At 45.5% G+C, this 16,405-nt stretch overlaps 1 protein-coding gene across 1 annotated transcript in view; it reads left to right on the top strand.

Moving 5' to 3' along the window:
* Window positions 1–16,405, top strand: part of Sh3rf3 (SH3 domain containing ring finger 3) — a 301,431-nt gene that overhangs the window by 255,743 nt on the left and 29,283 nt on the right. The window contains exon 8 of the mRNA XM_052744948.1: window positions 10,267–10,586. Coding sequence (XP_052600908.1) covers window positions 10,267–10,586 — 320 coding nt within the window. The remainder of the gene's footprint in view (window positions 1–10,266; window positions 10,587–16,405) is intronic.

Raw genomic sequence — 16,405 nt, 5'->3', positions numbered from 1 at the left:
AATTACAGAAAGCAAACAAACAAAACTCAGCACCTGGGAAAAGACGAAGTGTAGACACAGGGCTCCCTCCACAGGGGTTGGAGGAAGACAGAGGAGCCCACACAGACCCTGTTACTGCCCAGTTAGAAGATGGGGCCGAAAACAAGTTCCTACAGTAGTTTGAAAGTGCCATGATGGAGGCATGGGTGAGATGTTAAGGAAACACAAAGAGAAATGATTCATCCATTCAAACCCAGAGGAAAGGAGAGAGGGGGTGGGGAAAGGTCTGGCAAAGTTTTCACCAGGTCCGAATCCCTGAACCCTTTGAAGGCAGGTAGGTACGGTGAAGGCCGACAGGGTGGGAAGAGGGTTCAGCAGGAGGACCAGCCAGGGCAACGACATGGCTGTGAACAAGAAAACAGCTCCTCCTCCTCCTCCTCCGCAGGGTAATTTCATTCTGTTCGTTGTGGGACCGAGGTGTGGGAGGAGCCGTCCGGTGTGGATGGGCAGTTCCTCTGCAGAGACAAACAGGAAATCTGAAGGGCTGATGGAACTCAGTGGAGAAGGGTAGATGGAGAGCGGGCCTTAGACAGAGAGAAGGCATGTCAAGAGTCCTGAAGCAGGCAGAGACCCAGGGCATTTGGAAAGTGAGAAAGGTTCATGTGGGAGAACCAAGAAAGGCTGTAGTAGGCAGAAAGGCGAGCAGACACATCACGAAGGTGCTTTCAGGCGGCGTCTAGGAGTCCGGGGTTTTTTTTTCTGGAGGGGAAGGACATTCAAGGGTTTAGATAGCAGATGTGGACTGGAAGGATTAAGCTGAAGTAATAGGGATTAGATTTACCCTCCCACTCAAAGCTACCAAAAAAATCAGACAGATATATATATGGCAGCAGCTTTTGAGACAGGAGGTGTGAGACAACCAAGGAGAGTGGCCCATGAGGACAGTGGCTGGGGCACAGGAGGGCAGTCAGGTGGAGCCTCACCGGGCATGGCAACAATGACTGCAGTTACAGACTGGAGGACCCGAGGAGAGAGCCGCCGGAGAGAGCCGCCGGGAGAAAGCCCCGTGTGCTGCTGGGAAGTAATCCCGCATATGCATCTGAACACATTACCCGATGCCAAGAAAAGAAGAGAAGAAAGGATTGGCACAAATGGTCCCCCAGAATACGCACATACCGGACATAGCGCCCGAGTGCCTGCTTTCCCAGTCAGATGGGGGGTTGGGAGTGGGGCGAATAACCCTCCACACATTTGCGAGACCAATGGGAACCTCTATGGGAACTGAACAGAGCCCCAGTTTCAATACACAGGAAAAGCAAGGAACAGAAGGCTCAGACTGCTTCCAATTCATTTAAACACACGACAAGACAAAACTCAGGGGTATTTATTGGTATACAGAAACACATAGCTCTTTAAAAACATAGAAATCAACATGTTGGTTATGCAAAAAAAAAAAAAAAATCAAATCACTAGCTGTGCAAACAGGCCAGAGGATACAGCCCACAACCAGTCAATTGGTAATCAACCAGGTACTGGAAAATTGGGAGTTTGAAGACATTGAAACAGAGAGCTACATTCTATACATTCATAAAGCCGAGAATGGAAAGTGATGTGCAAAAGGAAAATTAAAACTTCTAGACTAAAAACAGTGCAATGGAATTAGACAGTGCTCAACAAAAACCATTAATGAACTGAAGGTGTTGCTATAGAAACAAAAAAAAAAAAGAAACAGATAAGAGAGAGTTTTAAACTCTGCAAAGAAAACAATCTAGCGGAAGCCCCCAGAGTGGGAGAGAATCATTGCCAGCAACACATCTGATAGAGGGTTCATGCCCCCAGAATATACAAAAAAACTGTTTTTTAAAAAACGGGCTATGGATCTGAACAGAGAAATCTCAGAAGAAGAAATCAAAATGCCTAAGCTGTACCTTAGACGTATTCATCAAACATAGCAAATAAGGAAATGCAAATTAAAACTGAGATCAAGAAAACAACCAATAACCAGCTGGAGAGGGTGTCAGAAAGGGGGATACTCATTCACTGTCGGTGGGGCTGAAAACCAGTCCAGGCACTCTGGCGATGAGTGTGAAGAAGCCTCCAAAAGCTAAAAGTCAATTTCCCATCTGCCCCAGCTATCCCACATACGAGCACATACACTCGTTGGTATGTGCCCAAAGGACTTCTTCCCATCCTACTTCACGGATACTTGCTCAGCCATCTTCATTGCTGTTCTTTCTACAATAGCTAGGAAGTGGAATCAACCCAAATGCCCTAAGCTGGTGAATGGATAAAGAACATGTGGTACATGTATACAATGGAATTCTACAAAATGAAATCATGACATCTAGAGGTGAATGGCCGGAACTAGAAAATATTATGTTGGAGGAGGTAATCCAGCCCTGGAAAGATAAACACCGCATGTTCTTCCTCATCCGTGGTCTGTGGTTCCAAATCCTTAGATGTGAGTACATCACCTGGAGGGACCATGGTGAGGTGGAGAGCTCTAGGGAGGTGTTAGCAGGACATGGGTGCTATGAAAGGGGGAATGGGAAAACAGCAGTGGGGTGCTCACTGGGAAGGAAGGAAGGAAAGAGGAAGAAATCACAGAAAGAACGTTTGAAAAAGCCATGGGGAAACTACTTTATAAGCTTACTTCAAAATACATACATAATACAAATAGATATATAGAGATATACATACACACACACACATATATAGGTATATATATCTATATCTATATCTATATATGTGTATATAAGGTGAAGTTATGCCACTTGAGGGGACAATGAACAACAGACTAACAACATTCCCAGTACCAGGTGTGGAAAACCTCCCTTTAGGTTGCTGGTCAGAAAACCTCCCTGAGAGTCGTCGGGGAGAAGAGTTCAAGAAACTCCCCACACTGCATAAGCCACTGCCCTTGCCCTTGGCTGCCTCACAGAATTTGAAGATAAGACCTTGTGGCTAAAGACACCACACACGTCAGACACAGGACTTGGAGGATCCGACCGTGAGCTGGCCTGGAAGCCTCGTCCCTGAGGACTAGCTGTCATAGTATGGAAAGGTGCTATGCAGGCTGCCAAGAGAGAAAAGCAATCAGTAGTCCTTCCTAGCTATACATCCCATGAACCATCACAACAAGATGTCCCCAAGGATGCAGGAGTGGCACTTACAGCCTGGGAGTAACCAACAGCCATCTAATTGGACTTAGAGCTTGCTCAATAGGAGGGAATCCATGCCTAGTACTGTAAACCTAGCCAGCAGCTAATGAGGTCGTGGGTCTTAGAGGAGAACCTCCTACCACCATTTCCTAAGCCAGTATAATTTCTTACTCAGTCTAAGTACTCATCTGTATACCCACATGTAAGTATAGATCTCACCCATCATCAAAGAAGCTTCTCTTTATAGCAGACAGAAACCATTACAGATATCTGCAACCGATTAAAATATAAAGAATAAGTGGCTGTGGGTGCCTAACTCAATTAGTACATCTGGAACACAGCTCCTATACCTCAGCCTCAAAGGGCATCGTTGAAGAAGGGGTGGAAAGAAGACTAGGATATCTGCTGCTGGATAGAGAGGCTGCAGCTGTGAAATCGCAGCAATATGAGTGTCTAAACAATTGCCTAAAAACATACACAGTAACAGCACCAGTTGACAAGGCCCCGCCCCTAGATGAAGAATCACAGGCAATTAATGGCTGCTGGGAGAGAAATCTCCAGGGATAAGGACCCTGATAGGTTATTTGATCCAATTTGGTCAGCCACTAAATGGACTCAGCTCTCTCTCCTCTCTCTCTCTCTCTCTCTCTCTCTCTCTCTCTCTCTCTCTCATAATTAAAGAACTAATGATGAATTTAAGATGGAGCATGAAGGAGGGGTGAAATTATGTTACTACAGTACTCTTCCTCGAAATTCTCAAAAGAAATAAAATTATAAAAGTTAACAGAGTGTCAGTAAACAGTGGGACACCTTAAAGGACCCAATGTGTGTATAATTTGAACTGTCAAAGGACAAACAGGCAGGAGAGAAATATAACTTGAAGGAATAATGACCAAAGTTGCTCTAAGTTTGGTGAAAATTATAAATACATACCTTAAAGCAGTTAGTGGGCTCTAAAATAGAAGAAGCGTATAAAAAACTGCATAATAATAATCAAATTATTCAAAATCAATGATAAATGAAATCTTAACAGTAGCCAGAGAAATAATATGTTAGTAGCAATAAAGGTAGGAATGATGTAGGTATCGGGTAAAGAGACCAAGTGAGGAGGCAGTGAAAACCAGGAGGAAGTGTGTTTATCGATCTTTAGTTCTATACCCAGCAAAAACGATCTTTTAAAATGTGAAAACAAAGTAAAAAATCAGACAGTGAAACTTACAGATATGGTCAGAAATAGAGCTACACTATTAGAATTGTTCAAAGTTTAACAGAAGTTGAAAAGGATGGAGATCCACACTGCAAAGTCATGAAAAGCACTAAAAATGGTAATTACATAAATAAAAGCCTAAGGGGTTTTTTTCTTATTTAAATACCTTTAAAATACAGTGGATGGTTTAAACACAATCAGGGCGATGTTGGTTATGGGATTTAAACTCATATAAAATTAAAATCTATAATGACAAGAAGACAGAAGTCGGGGGAGAAAGGGAAGTGCTATCTCCTGCTGTCTGCTCTTCTGCTGTGTTGGTAGAGCTGTACAATGTCTGGTGAGAGACCGAGATAAGAGAAAGATGCCATCCCACATAGACATAGAACGTCGCAGTGAAGGAGACAAATCATATTGTAGAAACATTCCGTTAGTCCCAAAGCAAGACAGAGACAGCAGAAGGAAATAAAGAACACATAGGTAAGAGAGGATAGTGCAGTACAGTGATAAACTTCATCATACAGACCACCATATTCCAAGTAAATGGTCTAACTAGACCCCTATGGAGCTGGGATTGCGTTCTCAGGTTTTATTAGAAGCAAGCAAACAAAAACAATACCAACTTGTGCTATGAATAAGAGACGTGCTTTCCTACTTCAAAGTGTCATGGTCAGGACTTAAGGGAGAGAACAGAAGCCACGTGTGTTCCTGGCACTTGCAGCCCGGACACTGCATAACTGCAACTGTGCTACTGTATCTCATGGATGAAACAGTGTGTGTGTACACCGGTACGCGTGTGGATGCCTATCTCACATAGAAGACAGTCTCACCATCATTGCCGCCATGCTCCTTATTTTATAGAGGAGAAAATGAGGTTCAGAAGTTCGAGGTGACTGGCCTAAGGAAGCCCCACCCTCAGTTGCCAGAGGTGAGATTCCAATCCCTCTGTCCATCATGGCTCCCTCCTCCTGTCACCTCCGTTTGAGAGCTAAGAAAAAAGCGCAGCGTCACCTCATTCAAACTCCAAGAAAGATGCATGACAGGCAGCCTAAATATTTTTGCTAGGCTTCACATTTCAAAATGGCTGGGAGAAGACCAAAGGCATCGATTTGGAAGTTATACGTCGATTATAGCTAGTGGGATGGTATGCAAATATAGATTCTGTCAGTAATGAGGATGGAGTGTGCCACGCTAATATTAATCAAAAGAAAATTGATCTACTAATGTCAGGCAGGAGAATGGATAGCCACGAGTCACTGGGGTAATGACAGCTACATAAGGGGGCAAAGACTGAGCTCATTAAGACAGCATAACAATTCTAAGTATTAATGAGCCAAATTATAAAGCTTCAAAAATGCCTGAGCAACAATGGATGAAGCTGCTGACAGGCACGGAGAAATCCACAAAGGTAAGTCTCTCTCAAAATTGTATCAACTATCGGTAATAGTATAGAGCATTAGTACAGCCATAACCACTTAATTTAATTAGCAGTTAGGGAATACCCTACCCATCAACATCAAAATACACATTATTTTCAAGTGCACACATAACATTCCCGTGTTCACCCATAGTCCTGGGCCATGATATGTAAAATCCCAGTACGTGTAAAGGGACTTAGGTCACACAGATTACATCCCCAACCACGGTGGAGTTGAAATGGAAATCAGTATCACAAATAATTGTTTAAAAACATAATAATAAACTTCAAAATAATCAGTGGATCAAGGAAGAAATAAAAGGTAGGAAACATTTTGAGATAAATAAAAAGGAACACAATATATCAAAATGTGTGGGATGCGGCCAAGGCAATCTTGGAGAGGGAATTTACAGCATGGAATATCCATGGTAGGAAACAAAGAAGCTTATCAAATTAATAGCCTCTAGGCTAAATGGAGTGATGGACCAAGAGGGAGGGAGACAGAGCAGCGATAGTAAAACTGACTGAGCTAAAAGGGGGTCCTTTGAGAAGGTCAGTCATCAAATTAATAAACCTCTAGCCACCTCACTAAGTAAAAAGGGACAAATGTGAAAGTGAACATCACCAGAAATAACACAAGTGATATCATTTTAGAGTCTACCAGATAATAAGGAATTACTGTAAAATCTTTGTGTAAGTTCTCTCGATAGATGAAATGGACATATTCAAATAATCCTTTAAAGACACAAAATAGTCAGACATATTAACAAGAAATAACTTGAATAGGCCTATATCTATAAAAGAAACTGAGCTTCTAGTTTTAAAACACCCACAAACAAAGTTCTAGGATACGTGACTTCACCAGTAAATTATATAAAACAATCAAAGGGGAAATTATAACATTTAAATTTAAAACAATGAGACAGTAATAAAACAACTTTCTGGACTTGCCTAGAAAATTGGAAAAAAAAAAAAAAAGGAAGGGGAATACTTCCTGTCCTTTTCCATAAAGCCAGCATTACTTTAATTAAAAAAATTCATAAGACAATAAAATCACAGACCATATCTAATTGGGCAGCCATTGAGAAGGGTAGTAACTCCCCATGTGGGGTTATCCAAGGAGTCCAAGGCTGGATTAACATTAAACAACTTACGTCCTTCATCTTGTTCATGACCAAAATAATGTGATTATCTCAAAAACAAAGTATTTCCCAGAACCCAGTATTTACTCCATATTTAAGGAACTTTAGAAAATGAGCGATGGCAGCGAACCTCTGTGTGATGAAAGCCCCCTGTGAGAACACACAGATGCCCTCACACTTGGTGGTGAAAGATGGGAGACTTTCCCTATGGGGAGTGGGAAGGTATACAGGTGTGTTGGGGGTGGGGAGTGAAACTTCCTAGTTGTGGACATAAGGATTTTAGATATGGAAAACCCCAAGGCATACACACATACACACCCCTACAACTTAAAAATGAATTCTGCATTGCAAGATACAAAATCAGTATACAAAAAAAAAAAATGTATTCCTATATATGGTCTACCCTCCAGAGCTGTGGATCCAACTAGTAGTGGATCAAAAATATTTAAGGAAAAAAAGCATCTGGATTGAACATGCACAGATTTGATTATTTCTTCGTTAGTCTCTTAGATGATGTCAGCTGACCTGGGACCAGCCCATTCTCTCTGGCCACCACACTTTGTCCCTCCCTACGCGGTAAAAGAACAGGCTATGCTTTCCCTTGAAGGATCGTAAACTATTTCAGACCTGCCCAGACTACTCTGCCTTCTTCCTGCAGGGTTTGTTGGTTTGTTGGTTTGCTGGGGGATGTTTTGTTGTGTTGAGAGAGGGTTTCACTATGTAGCCCTGGCAGGCCTGGAACTCCCTATGTAGACCAGGCTGGTCTCTGGCTCACAGAGCTCAGTCCGCCTCTGCCTCCCACGTGCTGGGACTAAAGGCATGTGCCACCACATTGCCCCACCTCCTGCAGTATTAGTTACCTCCTGACTGAAGGACAGTTGGATCCAGTGCCTTCTCTTGAACTCCCTGCCTCTTCTCTCCAACCCTAAATTCCAAACACAATGGCAGACCGGCAGTCCCAAGTTAAGCCTGGCAAACAAATTAACTCACTGGATGTACTTAACAAAGCATGGGCGAGGGGTTACTTACAGGGACACATTATGACTCCATAGCAGTTACATCACAAAAAGCCCACCTGAGTGTGGGTGGAGGACTCGGGAGCTCTGGAGCCTTGCAGCTCCATGCCCAAGTTGTAGACATATCAGTCAATCAATCCATCCAAGTCTCTTCTAACCTACTGACTGCGCCTTATGAGCCTTTTAAGGGTCAGTTTTCTGAGACTTGAAGGTCTTGTTTACTTCTTGAGTGAATAAAATAATACAAAAACAAGCTTCCCTGTATCCCCCCAGGGAGAGAAATGTTTCAATTTGGAGGAAACCGCTACACAAAGAAGGGCCACAGAACTAACTGGAAGACCCAGGGAGGGCCAGGTCCGGAGCAACAGATGGGTGTGGATTGGCTCACTGAGATTTCAAAGCACGGGAGGGAAAGTGCACGTAAAAGGTACCCAAGAAATGAAGAAATCAGACAGAGATAGACATACAGGGGACAGGGCACCATCTTCCAAAGCAAGGAAAAAAATCCACAAAAGAGAGAAAGAAAAAGCAGGAGCTGTCAGAAATGAAATGTCTATGAATCAGAAATAGCAGGATGGAAAAGACATCCCGTTTCAAATTTGGGGAAATCAAACAGTGTAGGCAGCCCAGACTGCGGCCGAGTGTGTATATTTCACATTGCAGCCGTACAAAGGGATGTGCCAGGAAAACAGGGCAGAGATGAACGGGTTGAAAGAGCAGCCTCAGCTGGAGGGTGGATTGGGGTGCTCACACTGCTCATGATGGGGCTTTCTAGGCAGAAAATAGAGCAACTGGAGACAGAAGCATCAAAAGCATAGTCACAGAGATTATTCCAGAACTGGACGAGTTCCAGGGTGATGCCAGGTACTGGGGACAGATTAGGGAGCTGGGGAGGGGGAGGGGGAAACCAGTGTCAGAAGCCCATGGCACCATCAAAGTGCAAACCAAAGACTAAGCCAGCCTAGAGAACGTGTGCTCTCTACCAGCCTTTACTGCTGCTTACTCTTCAAAGAGTGGGTAGCTGCTTTGACATTGCTAATAGGATCGCTGGCGAGTCAGAACCTAGGCAGCCTGTGCAATGGGCTGTGCTTGCGTCGTTGGACATTTTTTTTTTCTTCTCTCATGATTAATTTCTGTGAAATGATTAGTGATGCTTCAGCTGGGAGTTCTCCCTTCTCAAGTAATCACTCATTCATTATAAACTATATTAAGTATCTTCCACATGCCTGGCACCATTCCAGGGATGTGGAATGCATTCTATTAGTGAATTGAACAGCCATTGTCCCCAGACTCCCAGAGCTCAGCTGACGGCGTAGTGGGAGAGAGACAAGGAACAATTGATATGTGATAAATGAATGAACGATATAGACTGTTCAGCGGTGCTAAGTACCTATAGGAGGAGGCAATTCAAGATTTCAGGTGGTGGTCACACCGTGCATCTTCATTGATTGGATGGATCTTTCTAGAAGGCAGAGCAGAAGGCTGCATGGGAAGCCCTGAGCAGCGCTAGAGACAACAGTTTCTGAGTCTCCAGGGCAATGGCTTTTGGCTGGCTGCTGTCACTTCCCCTCAAGAACTGGTAGGTTGGGGTAAAGGAAGGTTCAGGCAGTAGGCAAGGCAGAGGAGCCCACAGTCCTAGTCAAGAGTTACAGGGTAATGAACGATCCCAATGGCTTCATTGATCTGCATAATCACTGGGCCTTTCCCTCACGACTCGAGGCATATTGTCCACAGTGTCCAAATGCTGGGTTCCCAACCCCTCTGAAACCACAAATAATTACTTTAAAGAAACCCATACCTCAGGCCATTTTCTATATGGCCTTGTATATAACAGGATCACCTGTAGCCTTAAGACACCATGGCCTGAGTGAACCTGGAAGACGTCAGAGGAAGGGCCGGCTTACAGCCGAAGGCCTGGAGTGCGGTATGGAGAGGCCTCCCACCTGCAGACACACCGCTAAGATTTCCAAGTGTATTTTACAGTTGTGGCATATTTGGAGCCTGAGGATATTGTTTGTGTTGTGTGTTTTTCTCCTATGTCTGAAGGAATGGGACCAATTTCAGTGGTAAGAAATAGTTCCAGTAAGTGTGGTAAAAATGTAAGAAAACGCTGGATTAATATGGCCTGGTGTGCCCTGGGGCACCTGGGATAAGGACTATGCTGAGCCAGAGTAAAGAGCGCAATTTCAGGGTTGTTTGGCCTCAGTTTCTCCTCCGGCAGTGGTAGCCAAGTCTGGAGTATTCAGAACCCTCAGAGGTCAAAGGTCAAGCCTGAGAGGAGACCGCACTGCAGTCCCATGGCCAAGTAAGTGCACACTAACCTTTCAATCCACCATCTCTCCAGCTACCCATCCCTCAGCCCAGGCCCTGGACCGACCGACGGCCACGGTGTCGCCCCTGCGCACTCAGACTTCTCCATCCCGCCTGCCCACCACCAGCCTCCGGTCCCGCTCTGTGGTGTCCCCACAGCACAGCCAGCAGCCCCCGACGCAGATATGTCCCCGGCCAGCCGTTCCCTTCACGTCGGCAGCGTCGGCCATCACGCCTCCCAACGTCAGTGCTGCCAACCTCAGCGGGGAGTCTGGAGGGCCGCCCATCAGTGGTCTGTCCATACCCAGCCCCATCAACACAGGGTACAAGCCAGACGACAAGAAAAATGAAAAGGTAAGTGAAGCATCCTGGGCCAACCCTGAGCCTGGAGCTGGCTGGTTATTGGGTCCTGCTCACACAGTTGCCGATGGTTTTTGGACAATTGAGGCTTCAGCATGTTCACTGAAGCCCTTATATTGTATACGCCAGGCCTCTGGCAGGGATTGTGGGGGGCCAGCTCCCACATTTATTTACCCCATGGGCTCTTAGGAGTGAGGGTAAGAGATTTAGATAGAAATATAGAGGAGAGAGACAGGATAGCCTCAGGAAGGCCTGGGTCAAATCCCACCAGCCCCTTCTGTCTCTACTAAAGGACTTTTAAAGGAATGCCAGGGAGTGGAGTTCAATTCACTAACAGAATGCATTCCACATCCCTGGAAGGTCCAGCTCAGCCAAGCTCAGACCTTCCCAAACACCTGGTCACCACACACATGGTCAAGTCATCCCCTAATGCAGCCCTGCTGTGTAAAGCAAGCTCAGGTCTCACTAGGAAGCTTTTGTGGGCTCCCACAAGGGAAAAAGGCCAAACCAAGAAGTCAGCTCCTTAGAGGAGAAGCAGGCAAGCCTCGAGGGTCTGCCCGGGCCAACAATCCCGCTACAGTTTTTGTGTCAATCCGAAAGGGGCGTCTCCCTCGTCCATACGCCGTGGTCCCTCCTGTTAGAGGCTCATTGTGATGTGCCCATCTTACGGGAACAAGGCTCTTTCCTGCCATGTGCCAGGATACGACAGTGAAAAATCAACAAGTCTGCAGTCTCTGTGGTCTGAGCAGCACCCTGTCCCTGGGCTGTGTCGTTCTGGTGGAGTTTGCAACCTGTTCAGCCATCTGGGAAGGACTTGTTTCTTAAAAAAGAACTGGGGGGGAAAAAAGGAGGATGCCAACCTGCTAGTGGATATGGACGATATTTTCAGCTCTTCTCTTATTTTATAAAAGATTTGAGTCGATGGCCAGTAGCCGGGCGATGAGTAGCCAGGATCGGACTCCACCTTTATAAATCAGTGCTCTCCGGCTGAAATTCAAGACAGCCACAAAACTAAGGAAGAATATTCTAGTAGCCCGTGGTTTGAAGTAAAATAAAATTGAAAGGTCAGATGCCTTATAATTGCATATTATCAGACGCACTATCCAAAAAAATATTCCAGCGTGATCTAGCCTTGCTGCTGGGCTAAGGTTGTTTGCACAGTGAGTTTAGCAGTCTTCTTGGTTTGCCCATATCCTGGAGCTGCTTTAAGACATTTCTGTATGAAATCAGACTCTGGATTCCAGTGTATTGGCCAGGATTCCTAAGCACCCTCTATGTCTCCTGTGTTTGAGGTGAAGACAGCCCCCTTCAGGCCATCCCCAGCCCTAATTTTCAGGTCCTGTTGTTCAGCTTCCAAGAACCTTCAGACTCTTCCCCTTCTGGAACCTAGGAATACCACAGCAATGGTCCAAACTCCTCTCCAGAGGTGACATTCTCAGCTGCCTGTCACACGTGGGCTGGGTAGCAAGAGACTGGCCTCTGCTGGTAAAACCAGGAGGGCATCCACCCTGTGAAGTTAAATATGCATGCTGTATGTTTGTGTCCTTGAGTGTTTGAAAACCAGTTTAGTTTTGATGCTGCTCCCTTCCACCTTCTGGCTCTTAACAAGGAAACCTAGATTGTTCTTAAGATTTTGGACTGACCATGTGAGTGCCACTGTATTTGCAAGATACATTCTTGAAGTCATCTTCTAAAGGAGATTAAAAATCAGTTCATTTTTAAAACTTAGTTGATTTTAGCCAACGAGTTGCCTTCACAGCAACATCTAGACTAGCATTTGACCAAACAACTACGTGTCATAGCCTGACCAAGCTGATTACGTGATATTAATCATTCTTCTCTATCTGCTATCAACCAGATATTTCCCTAAGCCGTAGCCAGTCATCAAACAAAGACAATGGCAGAGTCAGCCTCTGCCTACCATGGTACAGCCGGTATCTGGAGAGAAGCCAAAAACACACTCCCTCTAGAAGAGGAGGCCATCTTTGGAAGATGTACCTGTAGCATCCTGTAACTTGCGCATTATGATGTAAAAGTTCACATAGTCAATGCTGACACCTTAGGTTATATCATAAAAGGATGAGAAAGGAAAGGAAGCAGAAATGTGGCTTAATGCGCGCACACACACACACACATTCATAACAAAGCAGGAAGTACTCATTGATGGCAGTCCTCCTTTCTGTAGCTGGTCACGTGGTCCTAGCGTGTCTCACAGTCACCTTCATCCTTCCAGTGCCCATCCTATATCTCTTTTGCACACAGGAAGTATTTGGCTGGTTGTACCCAGTAGGGTAAACCCATCCCTTCCTTCCTGAAGGCTCTGCCATTTGTAGTACCGTGTGCTGTGCCCTGCCCCCAACCTGAACCACACAGCCTGGTATTACCAAGTGGTCTAAGGTGTCCCTTGTGTTCCAGACGTGCTCTGGTCATCTGCTGTTGTCTCTCCTTGGAACCAAAATTCCTTCCTATGCCAGTGACTCAAAGATACAGGGATCCCAAGATGGCTGAAGCATTCTGAACTGGCAGTTTGGTAGAGTGGTTCTTGTTCCACGGTGGAATTGTTAAACTACCAGAGCACATCATTCTAAGGATAAGAAGTCAGTTTTACCAGTGAGTCCCTAAGAGTAATAGTGGTACCATTCACGTTTCCTCGCTGATCCCTGGAGTTGTGGATCTCGGTCATGCAGAGATGAACCTATACCTAGAGTAAGGGTCTACTGCAGGGACAAAACACTGCCCCTGCCAGTGTAACCAACCTGCTGGTCACTGACTGGTTAACCCAGGGAATGGTACCTTATCAGGTGCTCTGTGTTCATCTCTGCTGCTCGGAGTCAACAGTGAATATAGCCAGGCTGACCTTGGTGAGTACAATTCCATGGTCTTTAGCCAACACATACCCACCACCCATTGCCCTTGAACCCACTGGTCAATGAGAGGGGGCCAGAGAAAGAGGCTGCCTAGAATCCACACAGAATAGGTTTTCCTATCCACTTCACTGATGTCCTCAGCTAAGGTGTTCCTTTAGTGAGCTTGGGACACAAATGCCTGCTTTTTTTTTTTGTCCAAAGTAGGCCATTTCCCTAACTTTTCCAGATTTCCTTCCATGAGCCTGATTACTTAGCTAAGTCATTGAGCATGGCTGTGAATTGCTGCTCAGTCAGACATCTGACCATTTACCCTCTCAGCCAAGTGCAATCCATGTCTGCAAGGGAGGATGCCATACCTATGCTGTTCACTAGGGGGCAGTGTCTGCACACCATGCAGAAACATGTAAACCAGGCCTACAGCTTCCCTTTGTCATGTGAACACAGCCAGCTCAGCGCCTCTGGTGTGGGGATGCAGAGAGGTGCCAAGGTACCATGAGTATCTCTTGCTCCATATAACCTACTCATGCCTCAGGGCCTCCTTAGGACATTCTTGGACGTGCCACTTTCATTGGATGATGGGCAGCTTAAGTTCCGTGGTATCTTGGTGGCTTATAGTTCAATATGCAGTCCCTACCAAGGCGTAGTAGTAAAAAGACACAATCTAGTACTTTTTTAAAAAATTTAATGTACTTATTTTATATTAATGAGTTCATTTGCTCACATGTATGTTTGAGTATCACGTATGTGTTTGGTACCCTCAGAGTTCAGAAGACAATGTCAGATCCCTGTAACTGGAGTTACAGAGGGTTGTGAGCCACCATGTGGGTGCCGAGAATCAAACCCAGGTCCTCGGCAAAAACGAGTGCTCTTAACTGCTGAGCCATCTTTCCAGCCCCCAAGATGTACTTCTTTAGAAAACAGTGATTTAAAAAGGAATGATAGGTATTGCTCCAGGATTATAAACTCCAGATACACCCAAGGCTGTAAACAGCATCTCATCTTCACAGACCTTTAAGCTCCATTGACCCACTGCTGCATGTGACCCGTGTGGCAGAGCATCCGGCACCACAGGATGGACCAGTGATGCAGCCTTCTGTTCAGGGCCTTACTCGGAACCAGTAGGGTTGAGGCCCATTGATAACAGGTTAGAATAATACACCCAGGGGGGAGAATATGATACCTCCACAATCAGAAGGGGCCTGCTGGGTGGTGTGCTGTAAGGGAAGCCAGATACAGCAAATAATTTGCTGTGGAAAGTCTTCAGAGATCCATGAGTGTCATGTCCTTGGCACAGCTTAGGTCTTGAAAGCCTGACTATGGGCAACCAGAGGAAGAAATGACAGACATATGGTGTGGTGATTTGCATAAGAATGGTCCCCATGGGCTCCTGTAGTTGAAAGCTTAGTCACCAGGGATTGGCAATATGAAAGGAGGATTAGGAGGTGTGGCTTTGATGGAGTGGGTGTGGCTTTGTTGGAGGAAGTGTGTCATCACTGGTGACGTTGAGATTTCAAAAGCCCAAGCCAGGCAGTGTCCGCTCTTCCTGTCTGCACACCAGGATGTAGCTCTCAGCTACGGGTCCAGCACCACGTGTGCCGCCATGTTCCCTGCCGTGGACTAAGACTCTGAAACTGTAAGCAAGCTCCCCATCAAATGCTTTCTTTCCTAAGAGCTGCCTTGGCCGGGGTGTCTCTTACAGGAATAGAACAGTGACTAAGACACGTGAACACTGAAAAGCTGGAATGGGGAGCTCTGGGCTCTCTGATGGAGAAGCCACAGCACCCAGAAGCTCAGCATATGTTTATTCTACACAGTCAAACAGGAAAGCAGGGTCCTTACATACAACTGAACAAGGAGGCATAACCATGCTTTTATATGGTTGCTGGGGATCCAACTCAGTTTCTCAGGTTTGCATGACAGACTGATCCATCTTCCACACTTTTTCTTTTAAAAAAAAAAAGATAATGTAACATATCTTCATGAATATACAGAGTTTCTTAGAGCCTGAGAAAAAAGGATAAGCATGATTTGCGTATCTGTTTTAGACTCAATCCATGAAACAATACCTCTGCGTTTTTCTTTCCCATCACTTGTCTTTCTAATACAGACCATCTTGTATGACTCAGAGAAACGTAACTGCGGGTAACGTAACAAAATAAGGCAGAAGGATCTGATCCGCCCCTGCATTTCTCACGCAAACAAACCTCTTGCGCAGTGTGGCTAGACCCTTCTTCCCTTTCTTCCCGGATGTGGGCTCACTCAGCTGCTACCAACTCCACCCTAGGTTATGGATGCAGGTGCCATGGAGGGTCTCCCTCAAGTAGGTGATACTATAACCCAAAAGTGATGCGTATCTTACTGGCTCACAAATTTCCCACAATCTGTTGGTCAAAGCTAGCTGCCTGGCCCCACTGGATCCCCGAGAGACCAGGAAGTAGGTTTCCCCGTGCCTGGAAAGCAGAAGGTACGTGGTTACCTGGCGGAACAACACAAGTAGAATTCAGAGCAGAGTCTCCTGGTGGATTTTGATAATTCCCAACGGCTGTCGTGGGGAACTTCCTTCTCGAGCAGAGTCTCCTGGTGGATTTTAATAATTCCCAACGGCTGTCGTGGGGAACTTCCTTCTCAGATAACATTGGTTTCTTGGAACCACCAGAAATGTGTCATGTTCAAGGTATTTTAAGGGGGACACCAGGGACTAGATGTAGTCTAGGAAGCTAAGGTGGTGTTGCTAGAGAGAGAGATGTCAACTTCGAGCCTCTGCTGGGACAAGCTCGGCATCTTTTGGCCCAGGTCATGCCTTTTCTCTACCCCAAGAATTCAGGCTGCAGCTGCATTCTGACACACACACACACACACACACACACACACACACACACACACACACACACACGGAATGGGGAGAGAAAGGAGAGAGAAGGGAGAGAGAGAGATGGATCTTCCTTC

The sequence above is a fragment of the Peromyscus californicus genome, unplaced genomic scaffold (genome assembly GCF_007827085.1).
Source record: "Peromyscus californicus insignis strain IS unplaced genomic scaffold, ASM782708v3 Scaffold_19__1_contigs__length_69161282, whole genome shotgun sequence".
Classification (NCBI taxonomy): domain Eukaryota; kingdom Metazoa; phylum Chordata; class Mammalia; order Rodentia; family Cricetidae; genus Peromyscus; species Peromyscus californicus.
The sequence above is the reverse complement of the archived record's forward strand: the minus strand, read 5'-3'. Positions and strand labels throughout refer to the sequence as shown.